The sequence below is a fragment of the Amphiura filiformis genome, chromosome 4, assembly GCF_039555335.1.
Source record: "Amphiura filiformis chromosome 4, Afil_fr2py, whole genome shotgun sequence".
Taxonomy (NCBI): Eukaryota; Metazoa; Echinodermata; class Ophiuroidea; order Amphilepidida; family Amphiuridae; genus Amphiura; species Amphiura filiformis.
The window spans coordinates 44,049,074-44,075,471 of record NC_092631.1 but is presented as its reverse complement, the minus strand read 5'-3'; the positions used below and the strand labels follow the sequence as shown (position 1 = coordinate 44,075,471).

General features: G+C 37.2%; 1 protein-coding gene across 1 annotated transcript in view; it reads right to left on the bottom strand.

The window, feature by feature from the left end:
* Window positions 1–26,398, bottom strand: part of LOC140150209 (uncharacterized) — an 86,283-nt gene that overhangs the window by 50,978 nt on the left and 8,907 nt on the right. Inside the window, exons 2-3 of the mRNA XM_072172214.1 lie at window positions 23,680–23,851; window positions 21,627–21,780 (exon numbers count right to left, since the gene is read on the bottom strand). Coding sequence (XP_072028315.1) covers window positions 21,627–21,780; window positions 23,680–23,851 — 326 coding nt within the window. The remainder of the gene's footprint in view (window positions 1–21,626; window positions 21,781–23,679; window positions 23,852–26,398) is intronic.

The following is a 26,398-nucleotide window of genomic DNA, read 5'->3' as shown; positions in this document are numbered from 1 at the left end:
ATGACCCCATATGGTGTACATTTTGCGCTCACCGAATGTCCCCAAGCGCGATGCAGTAGGCCTATATTATTTGCTTCAAATATTTGGGCAAAACGTGACATTTTCTCTTTAAATTGCACGATTTTGTGGAATAGAATAGAAATAAATGGTGCAGCATTATCCTTTACACGCACATATTGTATCCTCGGCAGTAAAAACGTTTAAATAATGGGTTCGGCTGCGCTTCATCCATCAGGCTAGGCGACGAAAACTACGGGAGGACGGACCTTTCAAGTTGGGTCGGTCGGGCTTTTTGTTTTAATTTTTTTTTTAGAAATGACCCAAAAAATCACCATCATCTGTAAATAATTTGCAATTTGAGAAAATCAAATCAAAAAAAAAAATTGTTCCTGAAATTTCCGAAATTTGGTTCCGCATTCATTTTGTACAGGAAACATGTATTTCCCAATTTGTTCAAAACCTGGGTCGGTCGGGCCCGTAGACAGTGCCGCCGAGAGCCATTACAGGTCCGGGGGCAATGTGAACGTACGGGCCCCTTGATCAGTGATGACGGTGCAGGACTTCATAAGTGTGTGCGTGTGGGTTGGGGAAGGGGGTTTAGGGGGTAGCAGTGGTGTACATTTCTTTGTACATGAGGGAGGGAGGTTGGTGTAAAATCCTTGAACATATGTTGAAGCGGAGCGAAAGTAGTATGTTTAGCTGCCAATAATCAAATATGAACATTGAATGAGACAAATGCGCGTTAAGCCCGCACAAATTTGCAATTTGAAAGTGGCATTTTGCTCCCTTAATAACTTCCACGCAAAGTGCAAAAATTTGCCAATTTTAAGCTAAAATGATCCAAGTATGAACAGTTGACCTGGTCAATTACGCGCGAAGCGCGCGAAAATTTGCAATTCGAATTAGCGACTTTCATACTGCAGTTACTGTCCGTTTTCCTATACACAATACACAGTGCTCTCACCATTGACGCGTGACCCCTAAAAATGATGTACGTTGGCAGAATGGGCACTTGCCTAGTTAACATCACTGTGTGACAAATAACCAGCCAATATTTTAGCTATTCTCCAAACTTCTAGCAAATATATTTCTCTAACATGACCTAAAATTACAGCTAGGTTAGATGTTCAGAAATAGTCGCACTTTTGTAAAATATGAGTGAGGGCAAGGCATAGCTAGCCAACTCCCCGTGTTAATTGAATGGAGATTTGACCGAAAATATTGGTATCGGACCGCTCACTTCTGAAGGATGCCACAAAAAAACGGTACAAGCTACATCTTAACTATTCTAAATAGGTTCTAGAAAATATAGTTTTGTAACATGTCCTAAATTTTAGCTAATTTAGATGTTTGGAGAGGGTCGCACTTTTGTGTTTTAGGAAGGATATGTAAACGACAGATAACACCAAAAATATGAAGAAATTATTTCCAAACCGTGTTAAGTCAACAATCATTATGTTGCTCATTTTGAAGAATGCTGGTTAACAAAAAGCAGGTCTTTGTCTCATTTCGTAAACAAAGCTACACATACCATTGTTTCCTTTCGTTTCCTTTATAATCGGTTAACCAACTGAAGCTATAATACCAGCTTTATTGCGATGTCGCACATTGAAACAGACACTTGTGCACAACCAGAGAAGATCTGATTTATTCAGTTGAGCTGCTTCAATGAGTGTTATCTTGGTTTAATAGCTTTTAATGGGGTTTTAAGGCCTGCAAAGGTCGAGATGAATTCTACTGTAGACATGACTGCATCATGTTGCTCCCATATTGAACTTATTGAAACAAACTCCGTGCGGAGGGCGGGAAAATTGCCAATTTTAAGGTAAATGATCAAATAATAGGGCACAATGCACGCAAAGCGCGCGAAAAGTTGTATTTTGTGTTCCCACGATTAAGCTGCACTCCTCCGATATCTCGAAGATTTCATTATATCGAGGATGATCATTTTGGCAAAAGCAAACAGTAAATTCAAGTAAAACTTACTTATTAGAGTGTGTATTCAAAGGCTATCTTGGTTTTTTTTAAATGCACGTCTCCTTTCTTTGTTTTTTACGGGCCCGCTACTTTTGTTTGCTTTTTATGGGCCGTAAAAGAGCAAAGAAAACAGACCTTATAATGGACCCGTAAAGGCAAAGAAAAGAGACAGTGTGGTAGTGGGCCCGTATGGTAGTGAGCAAAGAAAATATACCATAGGCCCGTAAAGGAAAGGAAAGAGACCTTAGTGAGTATGTAAAAAAGCTTAATAAGCAAAGAAAATATACCTTAATGGACCCATAAGAAGAAACAAAAAGAGACCTCGGAGGGCCCGTAAAAAGCTAAGAAGAGATTCCTTAGGCCTAATGAACAAGAAAAGAGACCTTTGTTGGCCCGTATAGAAAAAGCAAAGAAAATATGCTTTAATTACAAGGTATTTTTTCATTACCTTTTACGGGCCCTGAGGTCCCTTTTCTTTGCTTTTACTGCCCCATAGTAAAGTATGTTTTCTTCACTCCTTACGCCCCCCCCAGGACCCCGGGCCCCGGGGTAACGCACCCGGTTACCCTTCCTTGTCGGCGGCACTGCCCATAGAACAGGGTTTTTGATTTTTCGTCGCCTTATTTACGTTTGACTGCCCTCGGATACATTATTTGAGTGTAAAGGATAATGCATCCCTTAATTTTTTTTATTTATTGTGATCATTGTTGGTGAGCCTTCACAGTGCGGCTTTGCTGATGGAACAATCAGCAAACTCTCAGTTTACTGGCAGAAAGTTCTCAAGTTCTCAAGGGTAGTAGGGACAGGTTCATTAAGTTATACAATGATCATGCTAAAAAGTAAAGTGAGATGCAAAGAATTTAGCGGGTGTTAATTCAAGTAATTTGTACTTTGTTCAACAAACTTATTGACCGCCCCTCGATCATGCGCTTCAAAGCCCACTCGCAGCTCACAAACACAAGATAGATTTTCAAGAAGACGATTAGCCTATTAGGAACGTGATTAGATTTTCACTTCTGTAGTTCACCTCTGGGCAGATCTCCAAAGTGTGAAGATAGCAAAAATATATTCACCTTATCTCTTAATGTGCTATTTGCAAATTTGAGTATTGTTGGTTTCAAAACTGACATAGATACAACAACAGAGGGCGCATTTAATATATATGTTACAAGAGCGTTTGTGGGCGTTTACCAAGGTGGTTGAAGACTATTTAGTTTTCTGGGTGAACAAATTTTATTCTATAATCGGAGCAGCCAGCATATAGAAAGATCTTCGAGGTGCTTCTCTAGGCCTATACTTTCCAACCCCATTCCCCCAAAGTTAAAAAGAAATCTACGCCACTGACCATAGGGCAGGGTGGCAAGTCAGTCCCCTACCCTGCTCAATTATCGACAGAAATGTTGTGACAACATTTACGATTTTCATCTTCCTTTTGGTCTATTTTAGACCCGAAATGCAGCCAATTTTGGAACATTTAGTATTAAAGTGCCAAATTGCCACGCGCTTCGTGCACATTTATCTCGGCAAACCCATTCTGTGAGTATCTGCGAGACGCCCCGTTGAAAAAAATTCCTTCTTTTTTTCATCTCAAACTTGAACACGATCACGAATTTGAAAAATAAGAGTTATAATTCCATCCTTTCTATTATCTAAATCATAATATGATGCCTGGAATAAGTATAAAACTCGTGAGCTGGATCAAAATACCGGGACTAAATTAACCAAAGGTAGTTGTTAAAGGCCTATGCATTTTCATCTGGCACGATTTTAGGACACAATTGTCCTCAATTTTGTTCATTTAGGACAATTGTGTTCATTTTAGCATCGAAATTGCACTTGCGCATTTGTCCCAGTAATGTTCTTTTAGTAGCAGATGAGTGGGATGATTAGGGAACTTTGCCCACTGGCTCGGTGACTCCGGTACATCCCCTTTTGATTTTAGCACTGAAATAGCCAATTTTCGCACATTTGTATCAAAATTTAGTGCGTTTTTCTGGTGAAGGAGTTCTGATGACAGCTTGGATTACAGTGTGGGGGAGGAAAGTCTTCTATCCGAAGATGCATGCGCGTATTTTTTTTTGTTGTGAGGGCTTTGGGGGCGCCACGCGCCAACCCCCCGGGGTAAAGCAGAGGGCGGCCAAAACGAAGGGGCGGCGGGAGAAGAAGGGGCGGCAAACGAAGGGGCGGTGGAAGAAGTAGGGGCGGCAAAAAGAATTAGTAAAGAAAAAAGGGCGGAAAAATTTGAAAAGTATCAAATATTTTGAAAAAATGGTACTATACATCAAAATGTGTTGCTTTTAGGACGCTAGCGCTTATAATCTTTTTTTTTTTTCTCTTCACTTTTTCAAACCACCGAAAAAAAAATTGGGTCAACCTTTTCGGGCTTTTGAGGAAGGGGCGGCTAAATTGAATTTCCTTCAGCCCCCCGGGGTAGGAGCGGCCACTGAAGATGGGTGGCAATCATGTTGCCCAGGGGCCAGCAAAGGGTAAATCCGGCCATGATATACCAGCAAAATTTATTTTTCGGACTGAAAAAGACTGCTTTTCAGATTCGGACTAGCGGCGTGTTTTTAAAAAAATATGTAAACCACGCCGCTAGTCCGAATTTTTGTCGGACTAGCGGCGTGGTTTTCATAATTAAATTTCGGACTAGCGGCGTGTCGGACTGTTGCAGTGGTTTTCATTTTCGGACTCATTTTCGGACTAGCGCCGTGGTTTTCATTTTCGGACTGACGCACCTCTAAGTATAGGGAATTTGTGTTGTCGGACTAGCGGCGTGTCGGACTAGCGGCGTGTCGGACTAGCGGCGTGTCGGACTAACGCCCTGTACCCGAATAAAGTTGCCTGTAAAATTGCATTTCCTCCTCTAAAATATATTTTCTGTTAGAAAGGATAACCCGATTATTTGTTTCAAATTTTGTAAGAATACCTTGCTTTTGGTTCCGTTTTTCAAGATTGATAAAATATTTTGAGTTTTTCTCCCCAAATTCAAAAGCTTTAGCACGTGATCGAATCATGCAACCTTTTTTATAAATATCTTCTAGATCATTCTTTGCAACATCAATCTGCTGTTTCAATATTTCCGATGGATTTTGAGAATATTGTTCTTCTAAACTATTTAATTTGATCATGAAATCGTTTTCCAACCTTTAACGATGTTTGTTTTTACGGATAGAATATTGTATTGTTTCTGATCGGATACAACACTTTAAATACTCCCATGATAGACCAGGATTGAGGTTTTGATTACATTGTTTATGATCCTGTATACACTTCTTTACAATATAAATATATTCTTGCTCATGTAGCAGTGATACATTAAACTTCCAGAATCCCGGACCTCAAGCTTCAGTAAAGGGGCAAATGGTTAAACTAATAGGAGAATGGTCGCTTTTAAACCCACAACAAATATCAGAATTGTCTACCTGAGACAAAAGATGTGATGAAACTAAGAAAAAATCAAGTCTGCACTGAATAGGGGGCATAGTTTTAGAACGCCAAGTAAAACGCGCAACATTAGGATTAGTTTTTCTCCAAATATCTACCAAATCGTAACCATCTATAAAGGATTTTAAACTTTCTTGTGCTCTGAAATTAATTACAGGGCGACCACATTTCTTGTCTTTAGTTATATCCATAACCAAGGTAAAATCCCCTCCAAATATGATGGACTCGCATTCAAAATCGGGTATACATTCACGTATTTTATCTAGGAACAAGGGATCGTCCTTATTAGGAGCATAAATGTTAATACACGTAAACTTTTGTTCATCAATAGTTGTGTCTAAAATGATAAACCTTCCACGCTCATCAGAAACTACTTTCGTTACTTCGTAATTCAAATCTTTCTTAAATAACACACATACACCTCTACTATTTGTTGAACCGATTGAATACGGTCTATTGCGTACATGTAACCATGTGGAAACCTGTCTACGTTATATTTCTTTTCGTAGGCCTCGCACATTTAGCGAACATATACATATACCGGAATTATTTCCTACCATTGTTTAAAAATAACTCCAATAAATCATACTCAAACGACCGATCACCAGGATAATAATAATTGTTGGAGCAATCGGCTAGTTTTTCTCTTCTTTTTTTTAATACATGGTTAAACACACGTAAAATCATGCATGTATACTCAAAACAGTAATTTCCTTTCACAATGTTTTGTTTTAAGATATCAGACCATCAACATATAAGTAACTTTCAAAATTCTTTTAATTTTTTTAGAAATCCTGACTTAAATAGTTCATATACTGAAACGATCCAACACCAAGAAACAAAACTATTGGGGCAATCAGCTAGTTTTTTCTATCTTTTTCTGAACACTCATTTCTGCTTGGCCAAAAGGTCTAAATTGACATTTGATATCAGCAGTTAATTAATTACTGTCTTATATTCATATCAGCGTAAAAAGTATTTGTATGTTTGTTTTTCTTTTTAAATATAGATTATATACCTGTGGAAAAAACAAACATCGCAGACTCTCAAGTGCAAGGTCCTCAGAAAAACAAATTATACTCCCTAAACATGCAAAATGCACTATTTTAACCACGCCATCCGCGAGAAGGCTAGGAGAAGCACCAAGATCACTGTTTAAGCAGTTGCGTAAGGAGTCTTCAACTCTCGAATCTCCAGCCAGCTTCATCTTGTGTTCCCTCTACCTCTCTGTTGTTATGCGTACTATCTCTTCTGTCTTCTACGCCATCAATCACTGTAACGTCGCTGGTATCGTGAGTATTAGGTAAGCTGTTATGACTATCATTGTGAGGCGAGTCAAAACGGATGTGTCGAGGTGACTGTGGTTGTTGCATTTCGGCAACATTCATTCCATAGTAGAATCTTTGTCCACAGATGAACAAGACAAGACATGTGTCAATCACCCGAAAAGTGCGACGTAGCTTTGCTTTTGCTGCTTGGACGTAGTATGGCCAGAGTTCTCGTTGTTGTTGCTGCAGTTTGGGTGGATAGTGCTGTTGAACAGTAAATGTATGTCTCTTTCATCTCTAGTCCGAATAGTGTGGTTCTTGAGATAGTTGGCATGGCTTAGAACAAAGTCTTTGTCGCTCATCTGCACAAATTTTGCAATAACTGTACGTGGTTTTGAACCAACCGCAGATCCTTTCATGCGGTGTTTATCGGCGATAAATATGTTATAGGCATCTCCTTCCAGCATGTCCATGTTCTCAACACAATGCTGCCTTAGTACCTCCTCAGTAGCTCTTCTGGTTTTTTTCATTGCCCGTTTCTGGAATGCCCGTAAATAACAAATTTGCACTGTAGCTGCGAATGCTGCGTCTCAAGTCTTCTTTTTCATATTGATCACGAAGTTCAGTGACCCTGTTAATAGTCGCATAGTTATTATGTGCATCTTTGTATTTGAGATTGTCAACCTCCGTGTTCAAGTCGTTCATGCTCTGGTCAATGTCTTTCATTTTTTCATCTATATCACCTTTCGACTGTTTTATTTTATCTTTGAAAGAACTTACTTCTTTAGATAGGTTGTTTACATCAGTAGGAAGCGCAGATAGCGCTTGTACTGTGCGTACTATTTCGACCAGTTCGTCGTCTTTCTGCCCTGTCACGACTGTGTATAGGCCTATACCAAGGCTTCCGAATTCAGAGAAGAAAATGTAAAATCACTCGTGTATAAAAAGCCCGTGCCGTTTCACGTCTTTAGTCTCTCAAGGCCAGTGTTGCCAGTCGTTTTTTATCAACATGACTTAAGGGCTGGGGTATGAACGTTTGGACAGTATTTATTTTGGGACATCAGAGCACATCAGACATATCGAATTGCATTCTGAATACGAAGAATGTCATTCTGATATCAAATAATTTTGATTTTTGAATTTCGCAATTTAATACACATTTTATGGCAAATCATTAAAATTGATATTTTGATATTTAACAGTATTTGAAGTAAACTTTATAAATCTGACGATTTATACTTAAAGTGTATGTAGGTGGGATGAAAAGCCGACGATCAATTGAAAATTTTGACCTTTCGTATTGAAGATATGGATTTTTTCCCCAAAACACCAAAAAAATTAGATCTTTTGGGAAAAAATCCATATCTTCAATATGAAAGGTCAACATTTTCAATTGACCGTCGGCTTTTCGTCCCTGCTACATACACTTTAAGAATATATCATTAGATTTATATAATTTACTTCGAGGACTGTTATATATCAAAAATTTGAAAAATATCATATTTTTATAATTTGTCATAACATTTGTATTATATTGTGATTTTCAAAAAATGAAAATTATTTGATATCAGACAGACATGCTTCGTATTCAGAATGCAATTCGATAGGTCTGAGGTGCTCTCATGTCCAAAAAATACTGTCGAAACGCAATAAACGCTCATTTTAGATCCCTTAAGTTAAGATGTTCATGAATTAATTTTTACACATTTCAAACATTTTACACATTTCAATCCTATAGCAATTTATGATCTTTAATACATAAATAAAAGTTGCATTTTTCAAAATTGGCTTTTTGCATGCATTAACATAGGTAAATTTAACAGGGTTTTCATTCTAAATTATTAGGAAGGAACAACTGTAACTTCAATGACACATCTTGAGTTCATTGATTAATGTAACCAATAGACCAACATATTTTTGGTTAAATCTTTTATGCTGGATCCCAATACATTTTTCATTTGTCATTCCTTGAATGGTTCAAAAATCATTTATATGGGTGACCGTTATCAAGACTTAACTTGTTACAAGCGGACAGGTGAGGGACAACATCACCTTAAAGGACTTTGCAATAAATTCCTGCAGCATGCGGGGAACCAGCTTGACCAACAGTAGAGAAGACCGATACAAGTTTGGAAGCCATATCACATGAGGGAAAACCTATTCATTATCGAAAGAAATTAATAAGCCGCAGCATTGATTTTAATTTATTCACTAAACCATAAAAACTGTTTTCGAAAGTGTCACCTAAATCAGCAAAAGCTTTGTTTTAATTGAATTAAAGATGCTTAAAATTGGGCGACTTTTTACAATTTCTTGAAGACGTCAGCAAAATGACTAAGTTTGTGAACACCGATAACATGCGGGTATAGCCGTATTTGTGTACAAATATAAGGCCCTCTAGTTTTCTTTCCCGCCCTTGGCTGCAGATGAGAGAGGGTGCTAGCTGAGTTTCTGCTTGATAGACGGAAGTAGTGGGATTAATGTGTCAAAATATAGGATAGGGATGTGACTGAGTCTTGTCTGCTATGTAGTCTGGAAATAAGTAAATAAAGTACTGTTGAAGTTAAGTGAAAGAATCACCTGAGAATTATTTAGATGTACTTCTGCCTGTGAAGGAGATTCAAAAGATGGGGTTCTACCCCCCCCCACCAACACACGACTTACCTACGTCTCGTACATACTTTGTGTGTTCAAATTTGTTTTCCAACTTGTGTCAGCCCGGCTTTAATATTCAAATTCAACATGATGCAGTCATGTCTATAGTAGAATTCATCTCGACCTTTGCAGGACTTAAACCCCATTAAAAGCTATTAAACCAAGATAACACTCATTGAAACAGCTCAACTGATTAAATCGGATCTTCTCTGGTTGTGCACATGTGTCTGTTTTATATGTGCGATATCGCTATGAGGTGCTATAATACAGCTTCAGTTGGGTAACTGATTATAAAGGAAACGCAAGGAAACAATGGTATGTGGACCTTTGTTCACGAAATGAGACAATGGCCTGCTTTTTGTTAACCAGCATTCTTGAAAATGAGCAACATAATGACTGTTGACTTAACACGGTTTGGAAATAATTTCTTCATATTTTTTGGTGTTATCTGTCGTTTACATATCCTTCCTAAAACACAAAAGTGCGACTATTTCCAAACACCTAAATTAGCTAAAAATTTAGGACATGTTACAAAACTATATTTTCTAGAATTTCATAGAATAGTTTATATGTAGCTTGTACCGTTTTTTTATGGCATCCTTCAGAACGGAGCGGTCCGTTACCAATATAGCTCAATATTTTCGGTCAAATCTCCATTCAATTAACACGGGGAGTTGGCTAGCTATGAGCTAGCTATGCTTTGCCCTCACTCATATTCTACGAAAGTGCGACTATTTCTGAACATCTAACCTAGCTGTAATTTTAGGTCATGTTAGAAAAATATATTTGCTAGAAGTTTGGAGAATAGTTTAAATATTGGCCGGTTATTTTTCACACAGTGATTTAACTAGGCAAATGCAATATACTTCTAACATACACTATTTGTAAAGGTCGCGCGTCAATGGTGAGAGCACTGTGTATTGTGTATAGGAAAACGGACAGTAACTGCAGTATGAAGGTTTTACATTTAAATACAAATTGAGACGCTTTTAGTAAACAAAGGCTCGTGCAACCATCGACCGACCGCCACATACCGAATTGAATTATCACTAATTTGCACCCAATGTTCACCAGATATAAATATTTGTAAACAACCAACTGAAGGGTTTTCTCCAAAAAGAACCATCGTTGCTCCCTTTTTTATGCTATTTCCATAAAAGTGATCAAATATATTTTGGCTCTAATTAACCGACAAAATATTTCAATCGGTTCACAACTTTTGAAGATGCTCTTTTAAAGAAATCTATCCGTTTTACAGGTTTGGCTTCTTCGGAGAATATCAAACATTCCTCAATGATATCTTAAATTATAATAACAATTTTATTTACGGAATGAGCTTTACCGGTGGGCTTAAGGGAAGGGGTATGGACGTTTGGACAGTATTTATTGTGGGACATTAGAGCACATCAGACATATCGAATTGCATACTGAATACGAAGAATGTCCTTCTGATATCAAATAATTTTGATTTTTTGAAATTCGCAATGAAAATACACATTTTATGGCAAATGATTAAAAATTGATATTTTTGATATTTAACAGTACTCGAAGTAAACTTTACAAATCTGATGATTTATACTTAAAGTGTATGTAGGTGGGATGAAAAGCCGACGATCAATTGAAAAATTTGACCTTTCGTATTGAAGATATGGATTTTTTTCCGCAAAACACCAAACAAAAATGAGGTATTTTTGGGGAAAAAAATCCATATCTTCAATATTAAAGGTCAACATTTTCAATTGATTGTCGGCTTTTCCTCCCAGCTACATACACTTTAAGAATATATCATTAGATTTATAAAATTTACTTCGAGGGCTGTTATATATAAAAAATGTCAAAAATATCAAATTTTAATAATTTGTCATAAAAATTGTATTATATCGTGAATTTCAAAAAATGAAAATTATTTGATATCAGAAAGACATTCTTCGTATTCAAAATGCAATTCGATATGTCTGATGTGCTCTCATGTCCCACAAAAAAAATCTGTCGAAACCCTCAAAACGCTCATTCCAGATCCCTTAAGGGCTATTGATATTGTTAAGTGTCATAAAATGGATGTGCGATGGGACTTATTGCTATTATACTTGCAACTACTTATTTTTTCTTGGTTATTTATGCCTTTTTGTTTTTTATGTTTTTGTTTTATTTTCATTGTTGTTTATTGCTTTCTTTTTATTTACAGCCCATTCAATTATCTTTTTGGGATCAAGGGTAGCCTGAAAAATGATGTTTGGTTCTTCTAAATGCCTCTACCTGGTTGCCTCCTTGACGAATACTGGTTTCAGAACTAGTCCTCCCTGTATCAATTGCATTGGGTACTATATGGCAGTCTGGACGCCAGTAGCGTACCGTAATGTTAAAAAACAGCTACCGTTGAAAGTAGAATACTGTTAGCTGTAAATATATCGTTCTTATTCTGGCACTCTGGACGCCAGTAGCGTACCGTAATGATAAAAGGCACGTAGGCCTACCGTTTTAACACATATATGCAATTACAGTTTCATAAACCATGAATTTACTGTCAAAAGCTACCAAAGAGATGTCAATTCTTTATGAATTTCATAGGAACTGTAATGAAAACAAACATTAATAAGCACGAGTAAAGCAATAATAATAATTTTCACTGAAAAGTTTGAATATAGAGCAGAATTAGCTTGGAACCTTCTAAACTTATAACAAAATCACATTAACAAACGTGTTACAGTGCCATGTTAATAGTAGGCATATCTGAAACAAACTCAAAAGGTAGCTTTTGACAGTAAAATCATGGTTTATGAAACTGTAATTGCATATATGTGTTAAAACGGTACGTGCCTTTTAACATTACGGTACGCTACTGGCGTCCAGAGTGCCAGTATAAGAACGGTATTATTTACAGTTAACAGTATTCTACTTTTAACGGTAGCTGTTTTTTTTAAATATTTACGGTACGCTACTGGCGTCCAATACGGTGGTTTTTACGGAATTCTCAGTTATTTCCAAAACGCTAGTATCAGAATGTATAGACTATGCCATAGTCGATTTTTGATAAATAAAAATGTTATTAATCATGATGAACGCATTCAGTTGAACTCGAAATTATACTGATATTTAGTACATCAAAATACTAGTATAAAATGGTTATGAAAGTTTTAGGCTATATAATTATATTTGTGACAGTAAAAGTAAAGTATAGGCCCTACGTAGGCTTATATTATTGAATGCAACATATCATAATGGCATAATTATAATGACACTTCAATACTGAACAATTCTAATTTTAGACTCTGCCAGTTTATTATCCGACTTGGGAAGCTAACAAACAGAGGGCGTACGGTGACTGAAAAGATCAGTTGTGAAAATCTATCAATTGTGCACTCATTAATTAAATTAGAGTTTTAAGCTTAAATGTAATAGCCAGAGTAGTGCACAATTGGCAAGTGGACTACGGAGAACTTGGGAAGCTAACAAACAGAGGGCGTACGGTGACTGAAAAGATCAGTTGTGAAAATCTATCAATTGTGCACTCATTAATTAAATCAGAGTTTTAAGCTTAAATGTAATATAGCCAGAGTAGTGCACAATTGGCAAGTGGACTACGGAGAAGTCTACAGAATGTATAACTACGGAGTCGGACGTGTATTTACATATGTGTATACTGTATTGTTACGCTTGAAATACCGTGTTGATGTAAAAAGACAATATTGGTATTTTCAAAATCTGTAAATTCACAGTTATTTCCAAAACGGCATTATTAGTCTATAAGCTTACGTAATATTTTTCAAATCTGTCATTTTTTTGGGTAGATTCTTGGCAACTATGTTTAAACATATCTAGAAACATCACTGATTAAGAAAAAAATGGGTGCCAGTTTTTCCATTAACATTTAGAGCCTCCATTTTGAATTTCAAAATGGGCGCCAATTTTTAAAAATAAATTGCCAATTAACCATTACTATTCATTCAATTGTCATACAATATTTATTATATGTTATCTAACCCTATATAAAAGGGTCAACAATTCATTGGAAACAAAATAAGAACACTAGAAATACTCCAAATTAGCAAAAATCCAAGATGGCCGCCATATTTCAGGCTTTTTACGTAAAATGCCATAACTTTTGAACCGATGGACATAGGAAGATGATTTTGATGACTAACCATATGTTTTGGCATATGAGGATTCCAAAAATAACAACGTATTTATGATTGGAACACTTTTTACTAGAGTCCAATATCGCGACAAAACTTTCACTGTATCTGCTTTACATGCTTGGAACGATCTACCTGTTGCCGTTAGAACGTCTGCTTCGCTTCCAAATTATAACAACTAGGCGGTTACCCGTATTTGGCGGTTCTCGGCTGTCGCGATTACCTGGCTGACGGTGACTGTATTCACCAAGTTTTATGCCCATAGGACAGTTTGTACTAATTTGACCCCAGATGACCCCTTGTGACCTCGAAATGACCATCCAAAATTTGGCTCTAAATGTTGACTGTACCCAGCACGTTTCATGCCCATATGACAGTTTATAGTAATTTGACCTTCGATGACCCCAAAATGACCTTCCAAAAATTTGACTCTAAAAGGTGACTGTACCCACCAAGTTTCATGCGCATACGACATTTTTTACTAATTTGACCTCAGATGACCCCTGGGTGACCTCGGATGACCCCAAAATGACCTTCCAAAAATTTGACTATAAAAGTTGACTGTACCAACCAAGTTTCATGCCCATACAATAGTTTTTACTAATTTGACCTCAGATGACCCCTGGATGACCTCGGGTGATCTGTTCTGTCTGAGGTCCAGATGCACCCACCCCAAGTTTGAGAACGTGCAACCCCTAGTCTCCGAGAAAATAGGCGGAGAACAGTTTTTACTAATTTGACCTCAGATGACCCCTGGGTGACCTTGACCCACTAATCAATACAAACTTGTTCTGTCTTAGGTCAAGATGCACCTACCCACCAAGTTTCATGCCCATATGACAGTTTTTACTAATTTGACCCCTAGATGACCTCTGGTGACCTTGACCCACTAACCAATACAAACTTGTTCTGTCCCGAGTCAAGACGCACCCACCTGTCAAGTTTGAGGAACGTGCGACCCCCAGTCTCCGAGAAAAACAGTTTTTACTAATTTGACCCCTGTATGACCTTGGGTGACCTTGACCCACTAACCAATACAAACTCGTTCTTCCTCATACCAAGCTGCACCCACCCACCAAGTTTGAGGAACGTGTGACCCCCAGTCTCCGAGAAAAGAGGCGGACAGACAAACAGACACACAAACACACAAACACACAAACAAACAGATTCTGGTGAATTATAGTAAGATTATGTTAAAATTCATCTCTTTGTTTAATTGTTTGCTTTCCATTATTATCTTGTTCTTTGAATTGTATTTATCATGTTTTTGCGCGAGTTTTGCCCTCCTGGGAAAAGTGTGTTTTTAAATGCCATGTAATATAATGATATGAATCAGGGGTGCCAACGTTACTGATTAATTGTTCCTAATTGTTATTGCTTCAATGACCTTCTAGATCTTGGCAAATCTTGACCGGAGCTGTCGGAGTAACCTGAGAAAGAGCCGTCAGTAGTTTACTGTCTACATGTAGGTTTTGCCACCCCAAGGTCAGAGGGTCAAGACAATTTGGGTTCAATACCATATCCTGGCGCCAGATATATACGCCTGACATGGGCACGGCGTATATGTGCAATCCATGGTCCCTGAGTCGGTGGCAGTTTGTCATTATCAAACTCCTTGTTCATCTTTGAGTTGCTTAACCCTAGAACTATGAAGGGGAGGGGTTGTAACAACCCTCCCTAAGATTTTTTACCCGTCATAAAAAACGCATGTACGTTTACGCCCAAACGACTTAAAGCTAATCATAGATACATCCTTTGCGCTCATTTTGGTGATAACATTTTCACCCCAGCACCTTACCCGGGGGTAGGACCGGCCATCAAAGATGACAATAGAGGCAGGGTGGTGAGTGCCCCAATGAGAAATCATTTCAAGAGCTACTGACTCTTTACTTGTTAGTTAGGTGAACATAGTAATTTCCTTTTATATTGAGTATTTTTGTAGATCTTTACCTGATAATCATTTTTGCCTATAGATATACTTTTGTACATCTAGCCAGAATTTCCCAAATTTAATTGGGCGCCCTCACATTATGACGTCATAGCGACCCATAGCTATACATTAGTAGCAAATATAACGGTATATGATGTTTATAAGTGACAATTAAGGGGGTCGCAACAAACCCCCTCTTCGTAGTTCGTGTTACAAAATATGGCTCAGTAGTTCTAGGTTTAAACAAAATATTCTTTGCATGTCCAATGTGGACTCCACTTGGACAGAAAAGAGAGCAAAGAAACTCTTCACATCCAAATAGAACTTCATCGGATGATTCATCTCCTTTGCCAAGTAGTGGTGTTCTACGTAGAGCCAAAGTAGCACACCTGTGTCTTGTGAATTATGTGGAAAGATAGAGAGTTAACGAATCCTTTGTGCCGATGCTGGCGAGAAACACTAGCTTTTGATATTTAAAGTGTCCAAAGCTAACATTAAATATGGCGCCTCCGCCTAATGCATATTGCTGTCTTTGATACATGTTGAGTCTTGAACGATCCGCAGTTATCCATGTTATCTGGTCCGTTCCTTCAGTGATGCTTTCTGTGTGTAGTTGTCAAATATAACTCGCACTTGACAATATCATCAAGCCTTTGAGTCAATGAGTGTGAACAAGGATGTTGCATTCCAACGGCCATGCCATGGAAACGGTGTTTCCCATCTGGAGGGTCAACTTTTCTTATCAATGTAATCGTGGACGTATGCTGCAAGAAACATTAGCTGGAACATCGGGTCTGAGGTGTTGACTTTGAAGGAAACCACATTACTATTAGCAAGATTAGCCGGTCATCTCGAGAGAGTGTCAATATAAAAGTTCTTATGGCACCGGTGGGATCTTTTCATACCACTACAGACAAGAGCATAGTGATATATTTTATGGAAGATCTGTTGGCAAATGACACAGCACAAGCTTCTGCACAGCCTACTGAGTTTGAAGAGGGATCGGAGACGTTTTTGCCAGCAGCAGCACAAAGGATTCTCTAACTCTCTACCTTTCCCATCAGCTGCACTGGCTGGTCTTGGCGAAGGAGATGAACCATCCGATGAAGTTCTATGTGGATGTGAATAGTTTGTTTGATCTCTTTCTGTCCAAGTGGAGTCCTCATTGGGCATTTTGGGCAAGCAAAGATGCTCGGATGGTGTTTGTTCAAACAACTCAAAGATGAACAAGGAGTTGACAAACTGCCACCATCTCAGGGACCATGTATTGAACATATACGCCGTGCCCATGTCCAGGCTAATATCTGGTGCCGGGATATGGTATTGAACCCAACTTATCTTGACCCTCTGACATGGGGTGGCGAAACCTAGACAACAAGCTACTGGTGGTTCTTTCTCAGGTTGCTCCAGCTCCGGTCTCATTGCTGTAGCTCTTCAAGTGTAAGTGTGGGAAATCAAAGTGTTCGGAAGGTGCTCATGCAGATGAAACAATGTGGTCTGTACCGACAGCTGTTTGAACATTACACCACCAATGCTTGGTGAAGATCATTGACGCAATGGCAATTAGGAACAATTAATCAGTAACGTTTGCAACCCCTTCTTCATACAGTACATTACATTACATAGCATTTAAAAACTGCGCTTTTTATATTTTCCAGGAGGCGCAATGCGTCTACAAAAACAAAGAACAAGATAATATTGGAAAGCAAACAATCAAACAAAGAGATAAGTTTCAACATACTTGTTACAAATTGGAAGTGAGTTGGACGTTCTAACGGAGCAGCAACAAGTGTTCCAATCATAAATATGTTGTTATTATTGGAATCCGCATGTGCCAACACATATGGTTAGTCATCAAAATCATCTTCCTATGTCCATTGGTTCAAAAGCTGAAATATGGCGGCCATCTTGGATTTTTGCTAATTTGGAGTATTTCTAGTGTTCTTATTTTGTTTCCAATGAATCGTTGACCCTTTTATACAAGTTTAGATAAAATATGATATATATTGTATGACATTTGAATGAATAGTAATGGTTAATTGGCAATTTAGAAACATTTTTTTTAAATTGGCGGCCATTTTGAAATTCAAAATGGAGGCTCTAAATGTTAATGGAAAAACTGGCACCCACTTTTTTCTTAATCAGTGATGTTTTTAGATGTGTTTAAACATGGGTGCCAAGAATCTACCCAAAAATTTGCTTTCTTAACATAAGCCAACAGACTATATTAAGCGCTCCACAGACTCCGAGTATTGTACGTACAATATTGTATGCAACATATCTACGTTATTTAATCTATTGCCATTCTATTTCCAGTAATGTTTAAGTTATAACGAATGTTTAATGACGAAAAATCGATAATATACAGTTACATGTAATATCTAGTAGAAATATATTATCGATTTTACGTCATCAAACATTCGTTAGAACTTAAACATTACTGGAAATAGAATGGCAATAGATTAAACAACGTAGATATGTTGCATACAATATTGTACGTACAATAAAAAGTCTGAATACTGCTTCAGATTGTAAAAGAACGGAGTCGGACTTATTGTTACGCTTGAAATACCGTGTTGATGTAAAAAGACAATATTGGTATTTTCAAAACCTGTAAATTCACAGTTATTTCCAAAACGGCATTATTAGAATGTAAAAGAACGGAGTCGGACTTATTGTTACGCTTGAAATGCCGTGTTGATGTAAAAAGACGATATTGGTATTTTCAAAACCTGTAAATTCACAGTTATTTCTAAATCGGCATTATTAGAATGTAAAAGAACGGAGCCAGGCTTGTATATATTATGTGTGTACTTTATTGTTACACTTGAAATACCGTGTTGATATAAAAAGACAATATTGGTATTTTCAAAACCTGTAAATTTACAGTTATTTCCAAAACGGCATTATTAGAATGTAAAACTATGTGTACCGTATTGTTACGCTTGAAATACCGTGTTGATGTAAAAAATACAATATTGGTATCTTCAAAACCTGCAAATTCACAGACATTTCCAAAACGGTAGTATCACAAAGTAAAAGAACGGGGTCGGACGTGCATATAATTATGTGTGCACTGTATTGTTACACTTGAAATACCGTGTTGATGTAAAATGACAATTTTGGTTTAAGTTAAAACCTGTAAATTCACAGTTATTTCCAAAACGGTAGTATCACAATGTAAAAGAACGGGGTCGGACGTGTATTCACATATGTGTGTACTGTATTGTTACACTTGAAATACCGTGCTGATGTAAAATGACAATTTTGATATAAGTTAAAACCTGTAAATTCAGTTATTTCCAAAACGGTAGTATCATAATGTAAAAGAACGAGGTCGGACGTGTATTTACATATGTGTGTACTGTATTGTTACGCTTGAAATACCGTGTTGATGTAAAAAGACAATAATTATTGGTATTTTCAAAACCTGTAAATTCTCAGTTATTTCCAAAACGGCATTATTAGAATGTAAAAGAACGGAGTCGGACTTGTATATACTGTATGTGTGTGTACTGTATTGTTACGCTCGAAATACAGTGTTGATGTAAAAAGACAATAATTATTGGTATTATCAAAACCTGTAAATTCACAGTTATTTTTAAAATAGCATTATTAGAATGTAAAAGAACGGAATCGGACTTCTATATATAGTGTGTACTGTATTGTTACGCTTGAAATACCGTGTTGATGTAAAAAGACAATATTGATATTTTCAAAACCTGTAAATTCACAGTTATTTCCAAAACGGCATTATTAGAATGTAAAAGAACGGAGTCGGGCGTGTATATATATGTGTGTGTACTGTATTGTTACACTTGAAATACCGTGTTGATGTAAAATGACAATTTTGATATAAGTTAAAACCTGTAAATTCGCAGTTATTTCCAAAACGGTAGTATCACAATGTAAAAGAACGGGGTCGGACGTGTGTTTACAGGTTAAAAACTGTAGATTCATAGTTTTTTGTTAAACGACAGTATCAGAACGTAGAAAAACGATATGGAAGTCTTGAGTAGTCTGTGTACTGTATTTTTACGCGTGAATTACCGTTTCATTGTATTTTTACACGTAAAATACCGTGTTTATGTAATAAAGACAATGTCAACCGTATAATTACATCTTCAAAAACTGTAAATTTACATTCATTTCTAACAGTGCATGACCCATCCCTGGGACCCTAATCCCATATTTGGCTCCTGTAACCCCACATCTGGTTCCCCATATTCAATGCCTTACACCCCTTACCCTGTTCCTGGTACTCATATCCCTAATCCTTGGCCTCCATCCCCATTACCATATTCCCGGGGACCTCTAACACAAACTATGTGACCTTTAACTCAATTCATGGGACACCAAACTCCGTCCCTGAGACCCGGCCATGAAACATCCCTGGGACCCTAATACGATCTTCGGAACATGTTAGCCCACATCTGGTTCACCATACCCAAATGCCCAGTACCCCTTACTCAGTTACTGGTACCCATTTCTCCAACCCTGGTACCCCTAACTCAATCCCCAGTCACCCATATCCTATCCCTTGGACCTCAAACACGCGTCACGATCATGCGACCTCTAACCCCATTCCTGGACCCATGACCGGTCATCTCTGAAACCCCTAGCCCCTTCTCCGGGACCCATAACCCTTTACCCTGTCCTCAGTACCCCTAGCCCTTCCTCAGTGCACCTAACGCTGTCCCCGGTACCCATTATCCAAACCCTGGGACCCTTTACTCCATCCCAGTACCCCTCACTATATCCAATATTTTTCAAATTGACCCTTCCCATTGTGAATTTATTGGTACAGTAGGCATTGTTTTAGGTGCCCTAACACCGACCATGGGACTCTCCCCATTCCTGGAACCCCTAACCTCATCCCCCAAACCCCTAATCCTGTCCTTGGTACCCCAAACCCCATTGCTGACACCCCTAATGTCACCCCTGGAACCTAGCACCTTCACCTGGATCTGTTGTCCCTGGGACCTTCGGTACCCTTTACTAGTACTCTTTTATACCCCATCCCTGGTATCCCTAACTCCATCCCTAGAAACCATTAAGAACTTCCATCCCCCGCGACCCATAAACCATTTCTGGGACCACTCGGTACCTTTTACCCTGTTTTCAATACCCCTCAATACCTCTCAATGTCTGGCCAATGCCATGTCCTGGGGGTCTTCCTATTTGAAGGTGTACAGGAAGGTGCCACGGTTTTGGGGTACCTTTTACAGCGATTTTGGTATATCGATGGGTGGGTTTTCAGTGGAGACCAGTGCAACCAACTGGGCACATTTGGGCAAAATTATCCTTAAATGGTTCAAATTTTTTTGAAGAACCACGTACCCCCTGCTGCCATGTGCTTATGGATGTAGTAATACAGCCTGTAGCCCAAACTAGCACCACCAACTGTTCTTGTATAAAGGATAGCCGTATGAGCCAAGAAAACGTTTTTGATACATTTTCTGTGCCACTTTAAAATAATATACGAAATATACGGGGGTGGGGGTAAGGGTGTGGGGTGGGGTGTGCATTAAGTATGGGATTTGTGTGTGTTATTATTTTAATATTCATGTCACGTGTCCAATCTCATATGTTACCAGATTGATGTAGGCTTATTGTATGTTTGAAGGAAATAAATTGATTTCGGTGGCCATTTTGAATTTTTGGCGGCCATTTTGAATTGGTAAATCATTAATATTGGTGCTACTGCATGCCAACATGACAAAACTACTAAAACAATCACTACTGTGCCAATAAAATCACATTGGGAAGGGGCAGTTTGACAAATATTGGAAATATTTTGCCAAAATGGGCGCCATTTTGAAAAACAAGATGGCCGCCTTTTGCTGCATCTGGATTTTTGTAAACATGTATAAATATGTTACTTGGGACCCAAACAACATGCTAGGATATGTGGCACATTGTCTTCATCAAAAGGCCACGGACCTTAAAAACTGGGTAGTTTGCTGCCCGACTAACGGGTTACATGACTACGGACATTCTTTATTTGAGGTGTTTACATGGAGTTATACGTAGGTTGTAAATTCAGTCCGAATAATTGAACTAAAATTTTGGAAATAAACATTTTTCATTGATATGTAAAGGAACAATATCCTAAAAAGAGGATGTTAAAATCACGAAATGTCCCTTTAATGGAATTTCATGTCTGATCAACACCCACGACACCTGCTTTTTGTAGCTATCTGCCCTTTGACCTACCTGAAAACAAAATCATGACTGTCTATTTCCTGTCCCGCATTAGAACCGTTGAGAATTCCGCCACATCCGACTACAGCACACCGAACACACTTGTCGCTCAACTCCGTAATAGGTGCATTGCTGAAGTTTGCATTATTCATTATTAACCCAAGAACTGTGAAAACAATATATTTATTGATAAATTAATAACATGCAGGAAGATTTCAATTTGGGCAGTGATTTGCATGTTTTTGAACAGTGAATGTATTAAGCAATTCTTACCATTAACGTCGGTTGGCATCGCAGAGTGTCATCGCCCCGATATCTTCATGGCAGAAATCGACTCGATGGTAGTTTGAATCAATTAAGGGATGGGTTATGAACGTTTGGACAGTATTTTCTGTGCACGGTTGTTTGATGGGATCATTTATTAGTTTTTCAAACAAAACATCAAGTACAACCAAATTTTAGGCTTAAACAGCTAAAAGTGATATCATGCTAATGTATGCAGATGCGTTTGAGTCATTCTCAACTTTAATTTCCCCTCCTAAACAAATATTATTCACTTTTATCGTATTTTTTAAAGCTTTTTCGGATATAAAATGTATCTATTAATGACAAAATTGGTGGCGCTATTTAATTACTGGAAATTATTCTTTCAAGCTTGTAATACAAATAATTCCTTTAAATGTTTGATAAAATATGTTTATAATTTTCCTTTGTTGCTTCTTTCACCTATTCCAGCTGTTTTAATTGGAATATTTATCACCTAACCCATGCAAACAAAGACATATGATTTAGGATAAATAGCGCCATCTATAGTTTGCATTTAGTTAATAATGAAGCCAATTCTATATACATCAAACAACCGTGTGTGGGACATGTGAGCACATCTAACATTGTATTCTGAATACAAAGAATGCCATTCTCATATCAAATAGTTTTGATTCATTGAAATACGCAATGTAATACACAATTTATGGCAAATGTTAAAAATTGATATGTTTGAAATTCAACAGTCCTCGAAGTAAACTTTACACATCTAATGATATGTGCTTAAAGTGTATCTGCTGGGATGAAAAGCCGACGATCAATTGAAAAAAATTGACCTTTCGTATTGAAGGTATGGATTTTTTTCCCAAAAGACCAACAAAAAAACCCAAAATACATATCTTCAATATGAAAGGTCAAAATTGTCACTTAATCGTAGGCTTTTCCTCGCAGCTACATACACTTTAAGTACATAGCATTCGATTTATAAAGTTTAATTCGAGGACTGTTATAATTATATCAAAACTTTAAAAAATATCAAATTTGAATAATTTGTCATAAAATTTGTATTATTATCGCAAATTTAAAAAAATGAAAATTATTTGATATGAAAAGGACATTCTTCGTATTTAGAACGCAATTCAACATATCTGATGTGCTCTCATGTCCCACAAAATACTATCGAAACGCTCATTCCAAAGCCCTTAAGGTCGGAAGTTTTGCGGGCGTTTTGCAGTTCCGAAAGACGTCGCGTCTTCTATTTTCCACAACGTTATTTTTCACGCTTATTTCCGTTCAAATGATCAGCGTTGTTCTACAAATTGACCGAGTTATTGAGATGTTTTCAGTGGAAAACGATGAGCAAAACCTAGCCGCTGTGTCTGCTGCAACGGCAAAACGGCCGCAAGACGCCAGAGCGAGAAATCGCACCGGAGGACCAAACTCGCATCGGATAACTAAAAGTGACCCAAACCGCATCGGATAACCCAAAGCGACCAAAATCGCATCGGATAACCAAAAGCGACCAAAATCGCATCTGATAACCGAAAGCGACCAAAATCGCATCGGATAACCAAATGTGACCAACATCGCATCGGATAACCTAAAGCGACCAAAATCGCATCTGATAACCGAAAGCGACCAAAATCGCATCGGATAACCAAAAGTGACCAAAACCGCATCGGATAACCAAAAGCGACCAAAATCGCATCTGATAACCGAAAGCGACCGAAATCGCATCTGATAACCGAAAGCGAAATTGTTGTCTCAACGTGGCACTATTTTGGTCTTTATTATACTCAACTGTTTCTGTCCACGGTGGCATATCCAAATGGTAATTCATAATGGGAAATTTTGAAATAATTGTCAAAGTTGTAGATATCTTTCTCATCCAGGAACATCTTAAGGCCAGGTTTAAATCGCTCTTTGAACCACGATGAGTGTCTTGCAACGGTACCTAATGTTTTAGGACATTTCTGTAAAAACAAATAAAACGATGTGAAATTCAAGTAATATAATAATGCCCTCTTTTAGTTCCTGATTGTCATTTTGTGTTGGGTATGATTTTGTCTAATATTGTCAACACAAATTGTCCCAAGTCCTTAGCCGTATTCAGCACGTTCATACAATAGGACTAGAGAGCATGATATTTCCCAGCGTACGTATCATACGTCCGTGCATCTATTCAAAATCACTCTCATGTGATGGGATTTTGAATAGATATACGTTTGGAAATCGTAAGCGCTCTAATATTTTAGATGGACTTGACGAAACCCCTCCCCCTCCACCCGTGTTATGCACGACAACTCTAACCATTCAATTGCAATATTACCTTTGTAATGATTTTGCATCAAAATATACCTACTTTCTCTGCATAATATATTAATTGATTTCATTGTAATATTTCGTCATCTCAAATATGTGTATTTCTATGATGATGAAAAATACAATTGAATTTATGTATGACGATTTGATAGTAAGCAATTACACACCAAACTAAAACCAAAGGTGTAATATTACACAAGCTGAAAAGCGCATGACCAAAACAGAAACCGATAGCAAAACTTGAGAAAAACCAAAACTTAAAAGGCACAATGTAAATGAGAATCTCTGTCTGTTCAAAAAGCTTAGATTATTGTATTTTTAAGATTTAATGTATTTATGTATTTATGTATTTATTTATTTATTTATTTATTTATTTATTTATTTGTATTTATTTATTTATTTATTTATTTATTTTATTATTTATTTATTTGTTTATTTATTTGTTATTTACTTATTTATTTTTTATTTTATTTTTTTATTTGTTTCTTTATTTGTTTCTTTATTGTGTGGATGGGTCTGAGAAGGTGTGGGGCCTAGACCTATTATAAAACACATTTATTTTCAATTTGTTATTTCGTTTTGTTTGTTGAATGAAAACTATGAGAAGGAGATTTGTAAACAAAAGAACTTTTGTACTATTTAAAACAATGACTTAGAATACAGAAAACAATTCTGTAAAGACACTGTATTTGAAAATGTCAAGCGAATGCTGATATTCTTGGGAAACAATGATGGTATTAAACAACACTCAATTTACATGATGTCGTTGAAACCACTTAAAATAAGAACGAAATCCATAATTTTAATGTAATTCTTTAAGAAAATAATGGCGGAATAATGTTTTGCATAAAACGTAATCGCGCATACCTCACGGAGCTTCACCTAATTGCGTGCAACATTAACCGGACCATCATCACTAAAAGACCCTATCCAATAACCGGAACGGTATAACAATTGAAATGGCAGATTGGTGGAAAGATGTTTTCGCTAAATTCGATCTACCAAAACACGTTTCAAAACGTAAAAAGGGGCCAAGTTTAAGAAATCTTTCCTGTGTGGCTTTTCACCCTTTTTTAAACTTGGTCCCATTCAGTAAAGTGGTACCGTAATAACATGAAGAATGAGTCCTAATTTCTACATGCAACAATTAGGTTTAAGACTGTTCGAAAGCGGTGCAATATGACGTAGGCTATGTATTATCAAAAACATTTGAAGGTTTATGTTTCATTATATTGCGTGTTCATAAAGAGTAGTAGAGTATTATATATACTTAGCAAATTGACTGTCTGTCAACCTGTTACATATTATAGGCCCTACATCTGTACATAAGGCGCAGGATCGCACAAGACGATGAAGAATTTAACAAAGTGAGTATTTGCTACTTTTGCTTAAGGGGTTGTTTTGAATGACAGGTGAGTCAGGGTCAAAAACAAAATTGATACCTTTTGACCTCAGCACATGTGTATGTATGATGTGCCATACAAAAATTAACAAAACAATACCTTAAAGTATCATTTTTTAATGTTTTTTTTGCGATAAACAGTATCTTTTACCATGTTTACAAGCTACAACTATTTGTACCGTGGGCGTATCTGTTGCCAGGTCATTAACAGACGGTCAGACCTTGAATAATAAATTGTGTGGCTTTACATAAGGCATTGCTTAAAGCAATTATAGTAGCCTTGGCCCAAGGCTTTGGTTCTATAAGTCACATGTGGGAAAGCATACAATATAGGCCTATTCAATAATTGCTTTATATGCCCCCCCCCCCTGTGTTGTCTCATATCCCTGGTCAAATCCAGCTTGCAAAAAATATAAATGTGCTGATATTAACTCATGGTGGTTTCTTTAATGTTTACATGTAAATGGTTAGCATTGCACCTGGCACCATTTTCCATACTGTTAGATTACATACATGTAGAACCAAAAATTGTGTACTCACAAGAAACTGAACAAATCATAGATCCAAACTCAATATCCTACAATTGGTCTTAGATTACATGCATGTAGAGTGTGGCACCAAAATAGTATCCTCGTAAATTATACCTTTTATGTCCTGTTTGGAAGATTTTGAAGTTAATAATTTTGGTATATAGGCCTACATAAATTTAATTTTTGATTTTTGATGATTCATTAATACTACATCATAAAGTACCATGTTAACTGTAAAGTAGGGCCTATGTTAAATACAAAATAAT